At 37.3% G+C, this 15,765-nt stretch overlaps 1 protein-coding gene across 2 annotated transcripts in view; it reads left to right on the forward strand.

Moving 5' to 3' along the window:
* Positions 1 to 15,765, forward strand: part of atad2b (ATPase family AAA domain containing 2B) — a 103,792-nt gene that overhangs the window by 76,519 nt on the left and 11,508 nt on the right. For both annotated transcript variants that reach the window (XM_067384351.1, XM_067384352.1), the window contains exons 25-26: positions 5,719 to 6,297; positions 6,779 to 6,909. In XM_067384351.1, the coding sequence (XP_067240452.1) occupies positions 5,719 to 6,297; positions 6,779 to 6,909 (710 nt within the window). The remainder of the gene's footprint in view (positions 1 to 5,718; positions 6,298 to 6,778; positions 6,910 to 15,765) is intronic.

A 15,765-nucleotide genomic window follows, 5' to 3' on the forward strand; every position in this document is an offset into this window, starting at 1 on the left:
GACTTTGTGTTACGTTAAGCTACGTTAAGTTTAGGGCCGGACCTGAATATTAAATTATTTGAATATTCATTTGGTGGGTTGGTATTCGATTTTCAATTTTGGGATTTGAATATTCGCAATTGTTTTTTCCCCTGCACACCCGCGAAACGGTTCACATTTGGCGCTTGAATTTGTTTACACTATAAAATCTGGCGAAATTTTTTTTTTTTAATTATCTTTTATATAGCCTAGCTGATTTTACTAGGATGGACAGTTGATGGAACCCAACTTTGTTATACTTAAATTAGGGGTGTAACAATACATCGATACATCGATCTAATGTCTAACGTTCCGATGCATCGATGTAATGCGTAAAAAAATCGATACCTGTGGGCTAATTATAGAGGCACCTTTGTTTTAACACTCTCCACATTTTCACACAATATCAGTCTATGCATTATCGCCAACGCGTGCATTCTCATTTAAACTACCTTTCAGAACTTGTGAAAGACACTCGGGATAGTTGATGAAACTGTCACTGAAAGAATATGGTCAATAAACTGCCGCATAGGAGCGCCACGCACTGTGACTGTGTTGCTTCAAGCGCATCATTCTGCACACGGGATGCGCGCAAGTGCTTTGTGCCGCTCTGTATTAGAGCCTTTATAATACATTTGCACAATGAAAGAACATTAATAGCCTGTCTTGTTTTGTCCTACCTATAATATGTTGTTGCTTCATTAAAAACCTGCGCTATACATTTAAAAGAAATGTCTTTTAACCCTCAGGGGTCTGAGGTTTTTTGGGACCCTGGAGAAGGTTTGACATGCCCTGACATTTGTGCTTTTTTCAGTTGTTCATAAACGTATTAATGGAAAAAGTGTCATTACACTGTATTCAGCACAAACTAGGCTACAATAATATGTGAGGAACATGTATGTACATGTTTGTATTTTTGAAGGAATAACATTTATGCATGGTTATTGAAAAAACAAAAAACAAGTCACTGAAATAAAGCCAAAAAATATATATTAAATTTGTGTTCACAAGACTTCTGGGTATTGTAGCTTGTAAACTAGAGTTTTTGCTTCAAAATGAGGTAAAAATTATGCTGCCTACTCCTTCATATAAAACAATAGAGAGATTTAAATTTTCTAAAACATCTTTAGTCAAGAAACACAGTATGCGTGGAGGCGTGAATCCTCATGAATAATGGGCGATTCTCACTTGAGAAGATAAAAGAATCGCATAAAGAGCTCTAATGAGCTGCATAAATAATGAGCTCTTTCAGTCAGGTAGGCTGTGAAAAAAAAACCCTCTGTTGATCATGTCTCAAGCTCATCATAATGTAAATCAAACATACAGAAAAAACGGCATTACTGTGAAGTATTATTACAATTTAAAATAATGGTATTCTATTATATACTTTAAAATATAATGAATTTCTGTGATGCAAAGTGTCTGAACAGTTATGTTACCTCTATGGCATTTCATATAGGCTTTTAGCTTAAAAGCATGCACATTTGGAGAAATATTGATGGATTCTTATATGTTTGACAATTTTCTGTACAAAGGAGTAAGATTTATTCAATATTTATTGTCTTCACTATGAGCGCTGGATACTGTTTTCAATTCATACTTGCAGCCGGAGGGTGCTCTGTTCACGTTTAGTCCACAAATCCATATAAAGAAGAAGAAGAACCACGAAACTAACTGCATGTCTTCTAGAGCTCGCTAACCATAGCTTTAACATCCAAATAAACACTTTTCAAGACAATAAATACACGATTGAGACGATGAATGCATGCATTGCCTCAGAATTTGCCTCTGAATAGCGCTGGCTACGTGGGCGTGGGCGCATTAGCGGATAATGAGCTGAATCATGGACTTCTGACATGGCTCTCTTTTCATACAGATTACATAAACACAGAATATTTCTTTTCGATTTGTTTTCGACTTACACTATTTAAAACCTGACATTTCAACGTGTCTTTAGACAGAAGTCTAATTTTTTTGTGATTATTATTCACTAAGTTACAGTTCATTTTCTGAGAACTATCAGATTGGACTTCGTTCAGAGGGAGACGAGAGATCACGCATCATGTTAGAGTAAAAACAAAATGTTGGGCTTTTTGCAAAATAAAGAAAACTGTGTACACAAATAAAAGAAGATATTCCACAGATTAAAATGGTGTATAGCTCTTAATTGTATGTGCAACATTAACAGAGTATTTTGAGTCTCTTTCACACTGGTTAGAAAAAAAAACGCGGTGGTCACGCCGGCGTGACCGCCGACGCAAGAGTGTTAATTATGTGTGTGTGTGTTCCTTGTTTATCAGTTTTTTGACATTACACATTTTAGCACAGAACTAAAATACTTTCTTGACTGTTGTCATGTCATAAGCTGTCATTAGATTACTGTCTGAATTTTTTATTTGTGGATGTCCCAATCAGGGTTCAGGATGTGAAATTTTGAAATAAATGTTTGTTATATATTTTGGTTGCAGTTGGAGGTTAATAAAAATTCAACTGGTTGTGTAAAATAGGCTCAAAATATCGAAATATTGATTGAATCGAATCATATCATAATCGTATCACATAATCGAATCGCTGGCTATGAGAATGATGAACTGTCCTATTTACACCCCTAACTCAAATATATTTGCTTCTTCTTAGCCTGCTAATGTGTTCCCTGCAACTGGAGTATTCTGTCTGAATCGCACAACTGCACAAGCTCATATTTTGGGTTAAGCTACGTTGCTTTGTCATTGTTGAAAATAGAATAATAGAAACAACATATATTAGCCTTTTTACCCAGTATTATCAATCTAAATAAATCTATGCGAAATATAGGAGCTTGTTAAAACTCAAACGTGAGATTTTACTGGGACAGCGTGTTCATTTATAACAGTTCATTCATTTATTTTTCATTCTTCTTTTATTTAAATAGCCTACCCATTACTGGGAATTAATTTATTGTGGTAATTCTATAGTTGTTGTGATAATATAACAACTTGCCTATAGTAATATATAAACAAATTACTTTACCCAATATTGCAAGTTTTCTACAAAATACACTACGGTTTACTGTAATAAAGTATGTTCTTCTAAAATGAATCCGTGAGTACAGTTTTTGCAAAACTGTGGGAACGGATTGCGAAAGCGTGCGCACGGATTATGAATTTGTGGGAAAGGATTTAAAAATCCGAGGGTACGGTTTGCGATATCTGAGCGCACGGATTGAAAATTCGTGGGTACAGTTTTTTAATCCGTGGGCACGATTTGTTAAACCAAGGAAACAGTTTAAGAATCCGTGAGCACAGTTTATAAACTGAGGGGACGGATTGTAAAACCGTCGGCACGGATTGTTTTTTTTCTCCTATAGGTGACGTGCGGGGCTCCGTAGATAGCCACCTTGTTCAGTTAGTTACTGTGTTTTGTGTTATGTTGCTGTGCCAGTCAATTTATGTTAGGTTTGTCATTTTGTTTTATGTTATGTTAGTCAGTCACTTTACAGGTATGTTAGATTAGTCGCTTTATTTAATGTTATGTTAGTCATTTTTTATAGAAAAATAGTTAGTCCTGTGAATGAAAAACTGACCCATCAGAGTAGCACATATAGGCTGTGTTCACACTGTCAGTTTTTGGGATTGAAAACCGCATTTACTTACAGGTGTGAGTCTCGAAATGTCCCATTCAAACAGCAACTTACAGTAACGTCTCAAATACTGTATTCTCTTACCAGTAACCTTTACGAAAAATCTACAAACTACCTGAGGTACACATATTCTCCAGTTAAGAATCTCAGACAGTGTTACTGCAGAAGGTAGAGACAGTAAAAGCCCAACTGTTGAACTCGAGACCTGTTACTCCAGACTAGTGCTGTGGATCGAGCAGAGGAATGTGTGGAATGAAGCCTGTTAAAGTTTTACAGCATCAGACCTTTAGCCTGAAGTTTTTATTACATTTTTGGAAATGGAAAAGCTCCCCCCCCCACCCCACTCCACCCTATTTTTCACTTATGCGCCCCCTCTCTTTCTTCTCTCTCCGTCCATATGTTGGCAATCTCCAAGGTCCTTCTCTTTCTCTCTCTTCCACTTGCTTGTTCCCTCTCTCTCCCACACCTCACTCGATCATTCTGATTACATCCGAAGGGAGCACAAAGTGTTTCGCAATCAACCTCTCCGATTTAAAAAAAAAAAAAAAAAAAAAAAAAAAAAAAATGTTGTATTTAGAATAGGAGGGGTGGTGTGGGAATCCATTATTGTGAGTGGAGTGTGACTACTCAGTCACTGAAAGCCCAGTAGGAAACACCAGCAGCCGGAGGAGGAAAATTAGCCCAATCCTTTTGGGCTCTGATATATGGCGCACATCTGGGCTGCCGTCCATTGTTTTCAATTATGACTTTAAGCATGACCTCCTGCGTGCCGAGCAGTGCTCCCCCTCTTTTTTTTTTTTTTCTCTTTTTTTTTTTTCTTCTCCATAGCCCCTTTCTCTCCCTCTCCGACCAATTACACAGTGGACAGGTGTCATGTAGTGCTAACAGATTGGCCCACCCGCCTCTGTCTATTTTTCTCGCCGTGCTTCTGGAGCGCTCAGCATAAGCTCCCCGGTGACGGTCACGACAACTTTTTTTTCCTTTTTTTTCCCTCTCTCTCTCTCTCTCTCTCTCTCTCTGTCTCTCTCTCTCTCTCTCTCTCTCTCTCTCTCTCGTTGTCATCTGAGTGACTATGAGAGATGTGGGTGAGAAGTTCATCATGCAGTCAGTCATGTCTAATGAACGGTTAGACCTGCTTCCAACACTCGTGATTTTGACAGGGATTTTGCATGTAATTAGGGAGCGAGTATCGCGAGGTGAATGTAAGTTATTAAAATGCAAGACCCTGCACAACTCGAAAGGTTTCCATGTGTTTCTGTAGATACTGTACAGTTTAAGTTGAATTTGCTCTCATTACGAATTTTGAGTAATTTTTATATTACAGTAGGCCTTAATCAGAGTACAGTGGATGACACATTTAAAAACCCCAAAAAATCAAAATAAGAGTTTTGTGGCTTTTAGTTAATGTCTGTTAGCTTTTATTTTATTTTATATTTTGGTTATCTAATAAATATAATTATTTATATATAATAGTTTTTTTTTTTATTTCAATGTATTTTTATATTTCTTAAATCTAAATATGCAGAAACAGTAGACCTTAATTAGAGAAGACGCCATATTTAAAAGCCTCATAAAATCAAAATGATTTGTGTGGCTTTTTTATCTATGTTTGTTAGTTTTGAAGCCACTTGCTTGTTTATTTTATTTTATTTTATTTTTTACTTTTAAATGGTTATTTATTTTCTAAATATAATAACATTTATTTAAATGTATTTTTAGATTTAATAAATGTGCAGAAACTCTGCAAGGTCAGAACTGTTTCAATAAGGTGCTTAACTGGGTTTGAAATGAATGCTGTAGATTCACTTATTGTGGACACTATATGCTTGATGTGGTTTCAATCATGATCCAATTATGATATGAACATCATTTATTTGGACTTTGCATTCACAAATAAAAAGAAAATCTCAATTTATAATTTACATCTAAAAAAAAGACTTTGAGTATTCCCCCAAAACTAACCTAACAAAGTTTCATATTGAGCCATTTCTGACCTGTTCATTTCTTTGCAGAATGAATACATTATGCATTTCCTGTTTGTTGTCTTAGTTGACTTAACACAAATCTTTCTTTGTCTTCAGATAACATAAAGCGAAAACTGCGACGGCGACCGATTTGGGGGCGGGGCATCATCAGGAAGAAAAAGAGCTATAAAAAGGAGGAAGCAGAAGAAGATGATGAACCAGATGAGGAAGAGGGAGCAGAGGACTCTGCTGCAATTTTGCAAGGTGATGCCTGTCTCACTCAGGACGAGTCATCATGTGATGCAATGGAGCTAAATCCTGACAAACAACCACTCCAGGCCAACGGACACGTCCTCTCCACAGAGGAGGAAAACTCCTGCGAGCCAGCGGCCACTCAGGACCCTCAGGGCGAAGATGAGGCCATCGAGACGCCCTCAGATGAGGCTCCCAACGTTAAGGAGCCATCTGAGGCCCCGACGGTCCCCGCACCTCAGGAGTGTGTGAATGGAAATGAATCTATGGACAGCGTGTACAGTGATGCTCTAGATAAAGAAACAAAGGTAGACTCTGTTAAAATAGATGCACTTAAAGAGAAACGAGCAGAGCATAAAGAACCTTCTGCCCCAGAATGCAATGCAGAGGAGAATGTGGCGGCAACGGAGGAAACCACGTCTGATGGCGACCATGAAAAAGAAGGTATGGCCCTTTAGATTAGGCAAATGCCAAAGTACTAATTTAGCATATTATATATTTTCATATATTTAAAATGTCAATTTAGAGTCAATTTTTTAATTTTAAAATGCATAGAACACTGCAATAAACATAATTATATGTAAATCTCATATGCAATTAAGCAATGTTAAATAAATAACTGCCCAAAATAAAGTTTTAGCTTTAACAGATGTCCAAAAAGATGCAGGACTGATGAATAATTCCTAGTATTGATAGTCAACTGTACGGTTAATCACAATTTGGAGAGAAATACTCTGTACTTGGACTTCAAAACACCATCTGCTTGTGAGCGCTTCTCCTGCCGAGAGTTAAATACACCAACAGAAACACCCTGAGGACTTGTCTCCTCTTGTAAGGCTACAGACATGCTTTTCCTTCACCAGGTGTTGTCTGTTTCTCGTGTATTGCGTGCTCAGGTTTTTTCCATAATGCTTTGTTTTTATAGGTTCATCAAAAGGGAAGAAATGTGGTAAAGGTCCATCCGAACCAGAGTCAGAGGAGTTGGCTGTCAGACTCGAGGAGGCTGTGCAACTTCCGCCACCTCCTGCTCTCGTGGTTGACCACCAGCGGCTCGAGGTGAGGTGGAAATTAAGTTATTCTTAAGAACTAAAATATGTTTTAAAGGGGTGTTTGATTATGATTTCACCTTTTTAGTTAGTGTGTAATGTTGCTGTTAGAGCATACACAACATCTACAAAGTTAGGACGCTGAAAGTTCAGAGCAAAGCGAGATATTTTCTTTTGAAGAATTCTCTGTTTAAGGGCTACAACAAACAGCTGGTAGGGACTACAACGAGCTTCTTCCCGGGTTAGTGACATCACTAACCCTAAAATTTACATAAACCCTGCCCTCAAGAACACGCAACAAAGGGTGAGGCCATGTTATAGCAGTACAGTACCTAACATTGATGCAATAACATGTCATAAAAGCAAGATTACAACATGACAACTTTTAACCGTAATTAAACTAATCTATACCTGTTCTATCTTCATGCAGCATATTCTCTGGCTCTGTAGGCATCTTACAACAGTTCCCACATGAGTGATTTATAGATTATCATGACAGAATATGCTAATCAATGACTTTAAGATAGTTAACTCCACATCAGCTACATAAATTCATCAACTAACCGTTCAGAAACGTCCTGTTGTATTCTACATGTTGTCACTTCTTCTTGAGTCTCTCCATCATTGTCTGACTGCGGTTTGAACATAAAAGGCTGAATAGTATTCAGTGAGTCTGCGTGAGGTAATCGGAGCTGCTGCTAACATGAGCTCTTGAAACTCCGCCCTCTTCTTGGGAGCAGCAGCTCATTTGCATTTAAAGGGACACACAAAAACTGAGGGTTTTGGCTCACCCTCAAAAAGTGACAAATTTAATATGCTATAAAAAATTATCTGTGAGGTATTTTGAGCTAAAACTACATATACACACTCTGAAGACCCCAGAGACTTGTTTTACATCTTGTAAAAGTGGAACTATATGACCCCTTTAATTACTTTACATTAAATTGCAATGTTTTTTTCTGCCTCTGAAACCAATATTATAACCCCCATCAAATTATCGAAGTTAATGGGTTGGAAATAGTTTTCTGGTGTCTTCAGTGATTGTTCTGAGGTAACATACATCCATAAGCACATCCCATAAGCTCTCTATGCTCATTAGCATTACTGTAGCTGTGCTGTAATACACTGATCTCAGAAGGAGGGAAATCACTCCAATCATCAACTCATTTTGGAAAGAAAGTCATCAGTGTGGAGACTGCTTCATCATCATCATCATTAGGCAATTTTGGAGGTATTCATTCACTCTCATTCGCTAAGTCATTCATTTTCCATTTAATTATTTTCTATCAACTTCATCAAATTAGGGCAACAATCGTCGATTTTGTTTCTCCTCTTACAAGCACAAAAAACTGTAGTTCCAATCTGGAAAGCACCAGTGGATCTTTCAACAAGTTCTTATTGCTGAATGAGTTGCTCTATCCCAATTCACCTACTTATACTATGCCCTGAAAGTAGAGTTTCACAAATATGCAAATATAGCACGTTATCCGGCTATTCCATGCATATATTCATGTAGCATTTCTATGAGTAGTATGGAAGTATGCCATTCGGAACACGCCCTTTAATGTGACTTAATATGCTGCACATCCTGTTTGCTAAACAGTGATTGAAATATGTGTGAGACTTACACTTTCAACACAGCAAATGGCAGGCATGCTGAGTTTTCTTCTCACCAGTACCAAAGTGCCAACTGTAGTGCTCAGACTGGTGACCACAGCATCTGAAGAAGAGACTGAGCAGTCGGCTCTATCGCATGACGACATGCGACACACCCCACCGCCACATCATCTATCGCACCATCATCACTGAAACCCCCCCTGAGAACTCCTTACACGGATCGCCGGCCATTGGGCTGTGTGAAGCGATGGGGGGCGAAGGCCCGGAAGCACGTGTGGCACTAATCCTCCGGCTTATTTGTTCATTTACCGAGAAAAGGCTGATATCTTTAAGAAACAGATCGTGAAGTGACGGATGCTGTGAATAATTGCTTTTTCATCCCTGGCTTATGGAACAAATTGAATTGCCGTTGAAGTGGGGTGAGAGTTGCCGTTTAAACAGGTATCTCCTGTTTGGGGTGGCAAAATGCCTGACACATATTAGAAATGAAAAGTGGGCTGTTTTCCTGTGCTTCATTCATATTCATTGACTGGAGATGCGCTCATTACTATTGACATTTTTGCTGCGCAGCACGGCCCTCAAACACATTTGAAATTAAAGGGCCGTCACAGCAAACTTGGAGTTTCATCTTGCCTTGGTGTTTTTGTGCATCGCAAGAAGCCAGCTTCACATCATGTGTCAGTGTTTGGCAGCTAAAAACCACACAAGTTGAGCCTGGAGATTTGGAAAGGTTGTCTTCTCTCTTGATGACATCTCTGGATCTTTAACATGATTGTGGCCATATGGCTCCATCGCTCAACAAGAAGACATGCTTGTCTAAATCTGTCTTTGCCTTGGACACAGTAAAAGGTTTTATCCTCCCGTTTAATGTTTTCTTAAAAGCATGCTTATTATAGCATGTCAAGATTCATGTCTGCTGTTCTCATGACCAAAGAAATTGGTCCGTTTTCAGTCAAACATGTTCCCTGTTCGTTCTTCTAGCTGGGTGAATCTCACAAAACCTGTCAAGAACAAGTCTGACTCACATTTCATACCACAACATAAAAAATACGAAATTAAGCCTATTTTTTGGGAGACTTTTGTATACATTTGTTTTAGCATTATTATTTCAATTTAGCACTTTCCATTTTCTTCTTCATACTCATTTTTATTTTGTGTTCTATTTGAGTTAAAGGTACAATTTGTAAAATTTTTGCAGTAAAATATCCAAAAACCACTAGGCTAGTGTTATATATTTTGTCCAGCTGATTACTAACAATATCTCTAATGTTTTCAACTACTTGTAAATCATGAGAAAATTCCCATTCTAAACAGTGACACGGGGCAGTGCAGTCGCCTGTCAATGACGCAGTTACCTTTGTTACCGCCTTTACTGACGTAGAAACCACATGACAACAGTGCCGTGGACAAATGCGGAAGTAGAGTCTAGCGTCCAGCAAACCACTAGCTCGCTTCAAGCAGTTCCTTATTTACTTCTTGCACGTTTTATGGTGGATTGTGTTACTTATTTATGGAACATAATTACTGTTTATCATCTGCTGCTGGTTCTGTCGACAAGGACAGCTCCCGTAAACTCATGACCGGAAAAGCGGAAGCGGCGCCGGTGACTGTGTCATAATAAAAGTCCCGCTGCTCGTGAGGCGTGTGTTGATCAATCGCTCCAGCTCCTCGTTCAGCTCCCGCAACACTCAGTCCTGCTCTGCTTCATACTACAGTAACGTTAATAATCGCATCCACGAACATGAGTTCTTCCAGACTCCAATCCCTATTCTTTTGCACCGTCCGTTGAGATGGAGACCACATGTCCCAAGTTTCCGCTCTAAAACTTTACGTCATCAAACTAGGCCTTTGTTTTGAATAGGCTTCTAGCGACCTCTAGCGGAAAAAATATCACAAATTGTACCTTTAAGTATTTATACATCATAGTAGTATTTTTATGTTTATATATGTGCGATATGGCTGCATATCTTCATGGCTGTGATTCGGCTGGCTGTGATTTCTAATATGTGTCAGGCATTTTGCTCCATTGTATTGGAGGGGCTCATTGTAAAAACTCATTGTATTTTGTACAGAATTACTGAGAGAGGGAGAGAGAGAGAGCTCACCTGGGTGAGCATTACCTGTGCTTGATATAACATTCATTCTTCAGGTCAATGTCAATAATATTGTATCCATTATAAAAATCCATTTGAATGTCCGCTGAGGAAAGTAATCTTTGTATTTGTCTGATTTACAGTTAAAGGGTTAGTTCACCCAAAAACGAAAATAATGTAATTTATTACTCACCCTCGTGTCGTTCCACACCTGTAAAACCTTTGTTCATCTTTGCAACACAAATTAAGATATTTTTTGATGAAATCTGATGGCTCATGGAGGCCTGCATAGACAGCAAATTAATTTACACTTTCAGTGTCCAGAAAGCTACTAAAGACATATTTAAAACAGTTCATGTGACTACAGTGGTTCTACCTTAATATTGAAATCATCCATCACTAGATATTGTTGAAAAGTCGTTATTTCGTTTTTTTTTTTTTTTTTGGTGCACAATAGTATTCTTGTCTCTTTATTTTATTAAGGTCTTTATATTATTAAGGCTCTTCTTATTATTAAGTAACTTGCTGTCTATGGAGGCCTCACTGAGCCATCGGATTTCATCAAAAATATCTTAATTTGTGTTCTGAAGATGAACGAAGGTCTTACGGGTGAAGAACAACATGAGGGTGAGTAATGACATTTTTATTTTTTGGTGAACTAAGCTTTTAAGGGAATTTCCATAACAGTGCTAAAACAACATCCTTTGTTTACAAAAGTCTCCTTCAATTTAAAAGTCTCTTGCGACTCACTGACTTATTCACTTGTAAAGTTTGCCGCCGTCTAATGGCATATTAATGTAACTTTCACTCAATCCATATAACGCACTAATGGACCCTTACCGAATACAAGATATTATTTATATAAAATATTTATTGAACAACAGTATTTAAATGAACAACAATACCCATTATAAATGACAATAGGAAATAAAAACATTTGTACAATTCAGTCAAATGTACAAAAGCAGTGCTCTACAGGATGTAAGTTAAATATAGCCTTAATATTAAATAATTATATTTAACATAGCCCAAATCGATTTGCTCGGGAACACATAATAGATTAATAAGACCAAAGACTGCCCATTTTATGTACCCAAAATTAATTATATGTCATGTTTAACCACTATAAGACACAGCAGCAAACACCCGAAGCACTGTCTGAGATGAAGCTGTTCTTGGCGGGTACATGAGCACTGAGCGGCCTGGAGCTTGCATCTCCGAAAACATCTAAACATATTGTAAAATAGGAGCTATGATTAAATTTGTTGCATATTTCAGCTCTAAACAACTACATTTTTGCTTAAAAACCTCTTAAAACTACAGTTTGTGGTAACAAAAGCATAGTATGTGTAACAAAAAAAAAAAAAAAACTGTTGCAATGACAGTTGCTTCAAGCAGAATGATACAAATGGAGAAAAAGGTAGGAGTACTGTTATCACTATGTATACATATACATATACACACACACACACACAGACACAGACACACACACACACACACACACACACACACACACACACAGACACACACACACACACACACACACACACACACACACACAGAGAGAGAGAGAGAGCTTAACAAATTTATTAGACCACCTGTCGTAATAAAGAGAAAACACAAGTATGTGTGTGTTTGTGCAAAATGTCTAAATGAACTCAGTATTGTCAATGTAATTAATTCAGTTAAATATGATAATTGGATTTATTTATATTTTCCTGATTTCAGCTTTTTCTGTCAGTTATTTCTTCTGCTTTCTCAGCAACACTGAATGTTTGAGTGTGAAGAGAGCTAAAATAAATTATCTCTTGACTAAACTGATGGAAAACACATGCCAGGAAATAGATCTTGCCAACCTGCAACACATAATTTGCTATGGTTCAGCGCTAGCCAAACATAAACGTGTGCTATGCTAGGGTATCATTTGCCCCAAAACTTAAACGTGCTTGTGCATGTATTTGGCCAAACTTGCCAAGCTAAGAACAGCACTCTATCCAGACACTTGGAAAAGGTGTTTATAGAACATCTGTCTTAGTATTTAAGAAATTACACTAGTCATCTTTGTTTAGACACAGGAACTATGATGACGAGGCATTACACCATTTATGTGCTAATGAGCCGTGGTGCGTCCATTGTTTTCTGTTTTTTTTTTTTTTTTTGATGCATTGTAGTACACAAAGAATAGATGCACGGCCATTACAAAGAAACTAAATGATCAAAAAGACATGAAAGATCCGCACACGAGAATAAAGTCAAAAAAGCTCAAAATAATTTATTTTCCAGAGGCCACAAAAAGTGCAAGTGCAAAACGTTTCGGGATCAACCCTTCATCAGTGCCATGATTCCAAGCAAACACCTTCCAATCATTATAGAGAGCTGGACCTTGTATATAACATTGATTGAGTGTATCTGTTTACCTTTATGGCGTTAGTATTAGAGGTCCGGCTCTCTATAATGATTATGGTAATAAGCTTATTAAATGGATACAGGTGTATGCTTGGAATCATGGCACTGAGGGTTGATCCCAAAATCGTTTTGCACTTTGCACTTGCACTTTTTGTGTCCTCTAGAAAATAAATTATTTTAAACTTTTTTGACTTTATTCTTGTGTGCGGATCTTTTGTGTCTTTTTGATCTTGGAGTTATCTTTGGATCTGCGCACCACCAGAAGCTGTATGTACAAGTATTTGTTTGGACTGTGATCTGGCGCTACGCTTTTCTGGTTTCCAAAGAAACTAAATGGAAATGTCATGCCAGTTTGATGATATCTTTGCTTTACTGCTGCTGTCACTGAATATGACAAGACGAGAAGCAAACATGTAATTGGTTCTGATCGGCCGAACCCTAACCCTTGTTTCAGAACAAGAGTTACAGATTTGACATTTTGGACAGCACAGCAGACTGCATAAGACATTATTACATGTGGCAGTTCAAACCTTAAGTTTAAGTGTATAAACTTGTTTTTTTAAACTTTGTTTGATATGTGTCACATTAAGTCCAGAGGCAATTGATTTTATGTCGAACCTGGCAGTTGCTGTGTCGTGCTGATGACGCAAAGATGAGCAGCACAGACTCTTTAACAACAACAAAAAAAGTTTTTAGTTGTATGCTTTTCAGCTGTAATCAATATTTTTACTGATTATTTTTTAGTTTGTGATGTGCATTTTGGTCATTTTTTGATCTCTTTAGAACCAGTGGTGTTTACCCCCATTCTTTTTTTAGCCCACGCCTTTTGTAGTCCATTTCTGTCCGTTTCTAATGCAAAGCTATCTTATATTGTAGCTTAAAAAGAACTTTGAAGACATTGCATAGGTTGTTTGGACTGCTTTTATGGTGCTTTTTATATTCTTTTCATTTCTGGGTGAACTATTATTTTAATATCTGTGGTCTAAAGTCTACTTTTTTCAAGAATAAAAAGAAATATCTTTTCCATCTCACTGTGAAATAGTAATATTACCCAGTGCAGCACAATACAGCCTTGTGTGTCTCAAATTGATCTCGAAGGTTTAATTTTACACAGTTCATCTTTTGGATCTTCCACAATAGTTGCATCACTTGTTCCACTTCTCTAACTTGACCATTTCAGCTTTCGGTTTGTCTTAGTCGAATGTATTATACATGTTCTGCAGCTGGAGCACATGAGAGATTTGTATTAAAATTAAGAACAGAGAAGTGCTCTTCTCCTTTATTTTTTACTCAACATTTCTGCCTTAAAGGGTTAGTTCACCAAAAATGAAAATTCTGTCATTAATTACTCACCCTCATGTCATTCCACACCCATAAGACCTTTGTTCATCTTCAGAAAACAAATTAAGATATTTTTTTATGAAATCCGGTGGCTCAGTGAGCCTTCATGAAGCTTCGGAGCTTTGCAAATCGAATCATGATTTGGATCGTGTATCAAACCGCCAAACTGCTGAAATCATGCGATTTTGGCGCTCCGAATCAGGTCTTACGGGTGTAGAACGACATGAGGGTGAGTAATTAATGACAGAATTTTCATTTTTGGGTGAACTAACCCTTTAATCATGGCCCGTGTGAATCTAGCTCGTTTGAGCCTTAATAATGACTGAATTATTCAACAATTATAGTCCTCAGTAATAAGAACAGTACAGTACTGGTTGTATTAATACAACACTTTTAAACCTAATGGTCCCAAAGTAAAAAAAAAAAAAAAAAAAAAACTTTTTCAAAAATAACTTTTTGGCTTTTTGCTTTTGAAGCAAACAGTTTTTGATAAACTTTTAAAGCAGCATATGTCAGTGTGTTGTGATGTTTTTCTTTAGACCTTCCTTGAGAAGATTTTTAGTTTTTCTCTTTTTTTAATGTAGGTTTGCTTTGCACTTTTATACTGCAAAATATTTATAACTTGCTGGCCTTTGTTTCTATGTGTAGGTTGGTGAAGCATGGCTTCATTCAGCAGTTACTGTAATTTTCTTTTCTTTTTGAATACTTCATAGAATAAAATGTTTTCGAAGCTTTAACTTTGCTGTGAAATTTTAAATCTTCCTGTTAGTTGACCGGATTGTGTTCTGTACTCCCACAAATTAATGCCTCTGTATCACTCCATCTGTGAGATTGATGCCTGGGCTGGTCAGGTTATTACAAAACAAGTCTTTTAGCGAAAGTCAAATGGACTGTGTGAACAAGTCTTTTAAAGCTAGGATTATCGTTCTATTCAGGGTTGATGGAGAGTGTCTGCCATCCATGACCGCTCTCCCACAGTCAGTGACACAGATGAGTAACGACACAGAGAAACAGCAGGTGTCCACAGACAATCCCTGCAATTTAAATGTTAGCAAATTGTCATATTTACTGCTAATTATTTAAAATTTTCTCTCCTACCATTCATAACATGTTACGTTGCCATGTACGTTGCCATAATGCCATTGACACACACACACACGTGTGTGTGTGTATATATATATATATATATATATATATATATATATATATATATATATATATATATATATATATATATATATATATATATATATATGTGTGTGTGTGTGTGTGTGTGTGTGTGTGTGTGTGTGTGTGTGTGTCAGTGGCATTATGGCAACGTGAAATGTTTACATAGATTTTCTATGGGGTTAAGGTCAGGCGAGTTTGCTGGCCAATTAAGAACAGGGATACCATGGTCCTTAAACCAG

The sequence above is a fragment of the Chanodichthys erythropterus genome, chromosome 4 (assembly GCF_024489055.1).
Source record: "Chanodichthys erythropterus isolate Z2021 chromosome 4, ASM2448905v1, whole genome shotgun sequence".
Lineage (NCBI taxonomy): Eukaryota > Metazoa > Chordata > Actinopteri > Cypriniformes > Xenocyprididae > Chanodichthys > Chanodichthys erythropterus.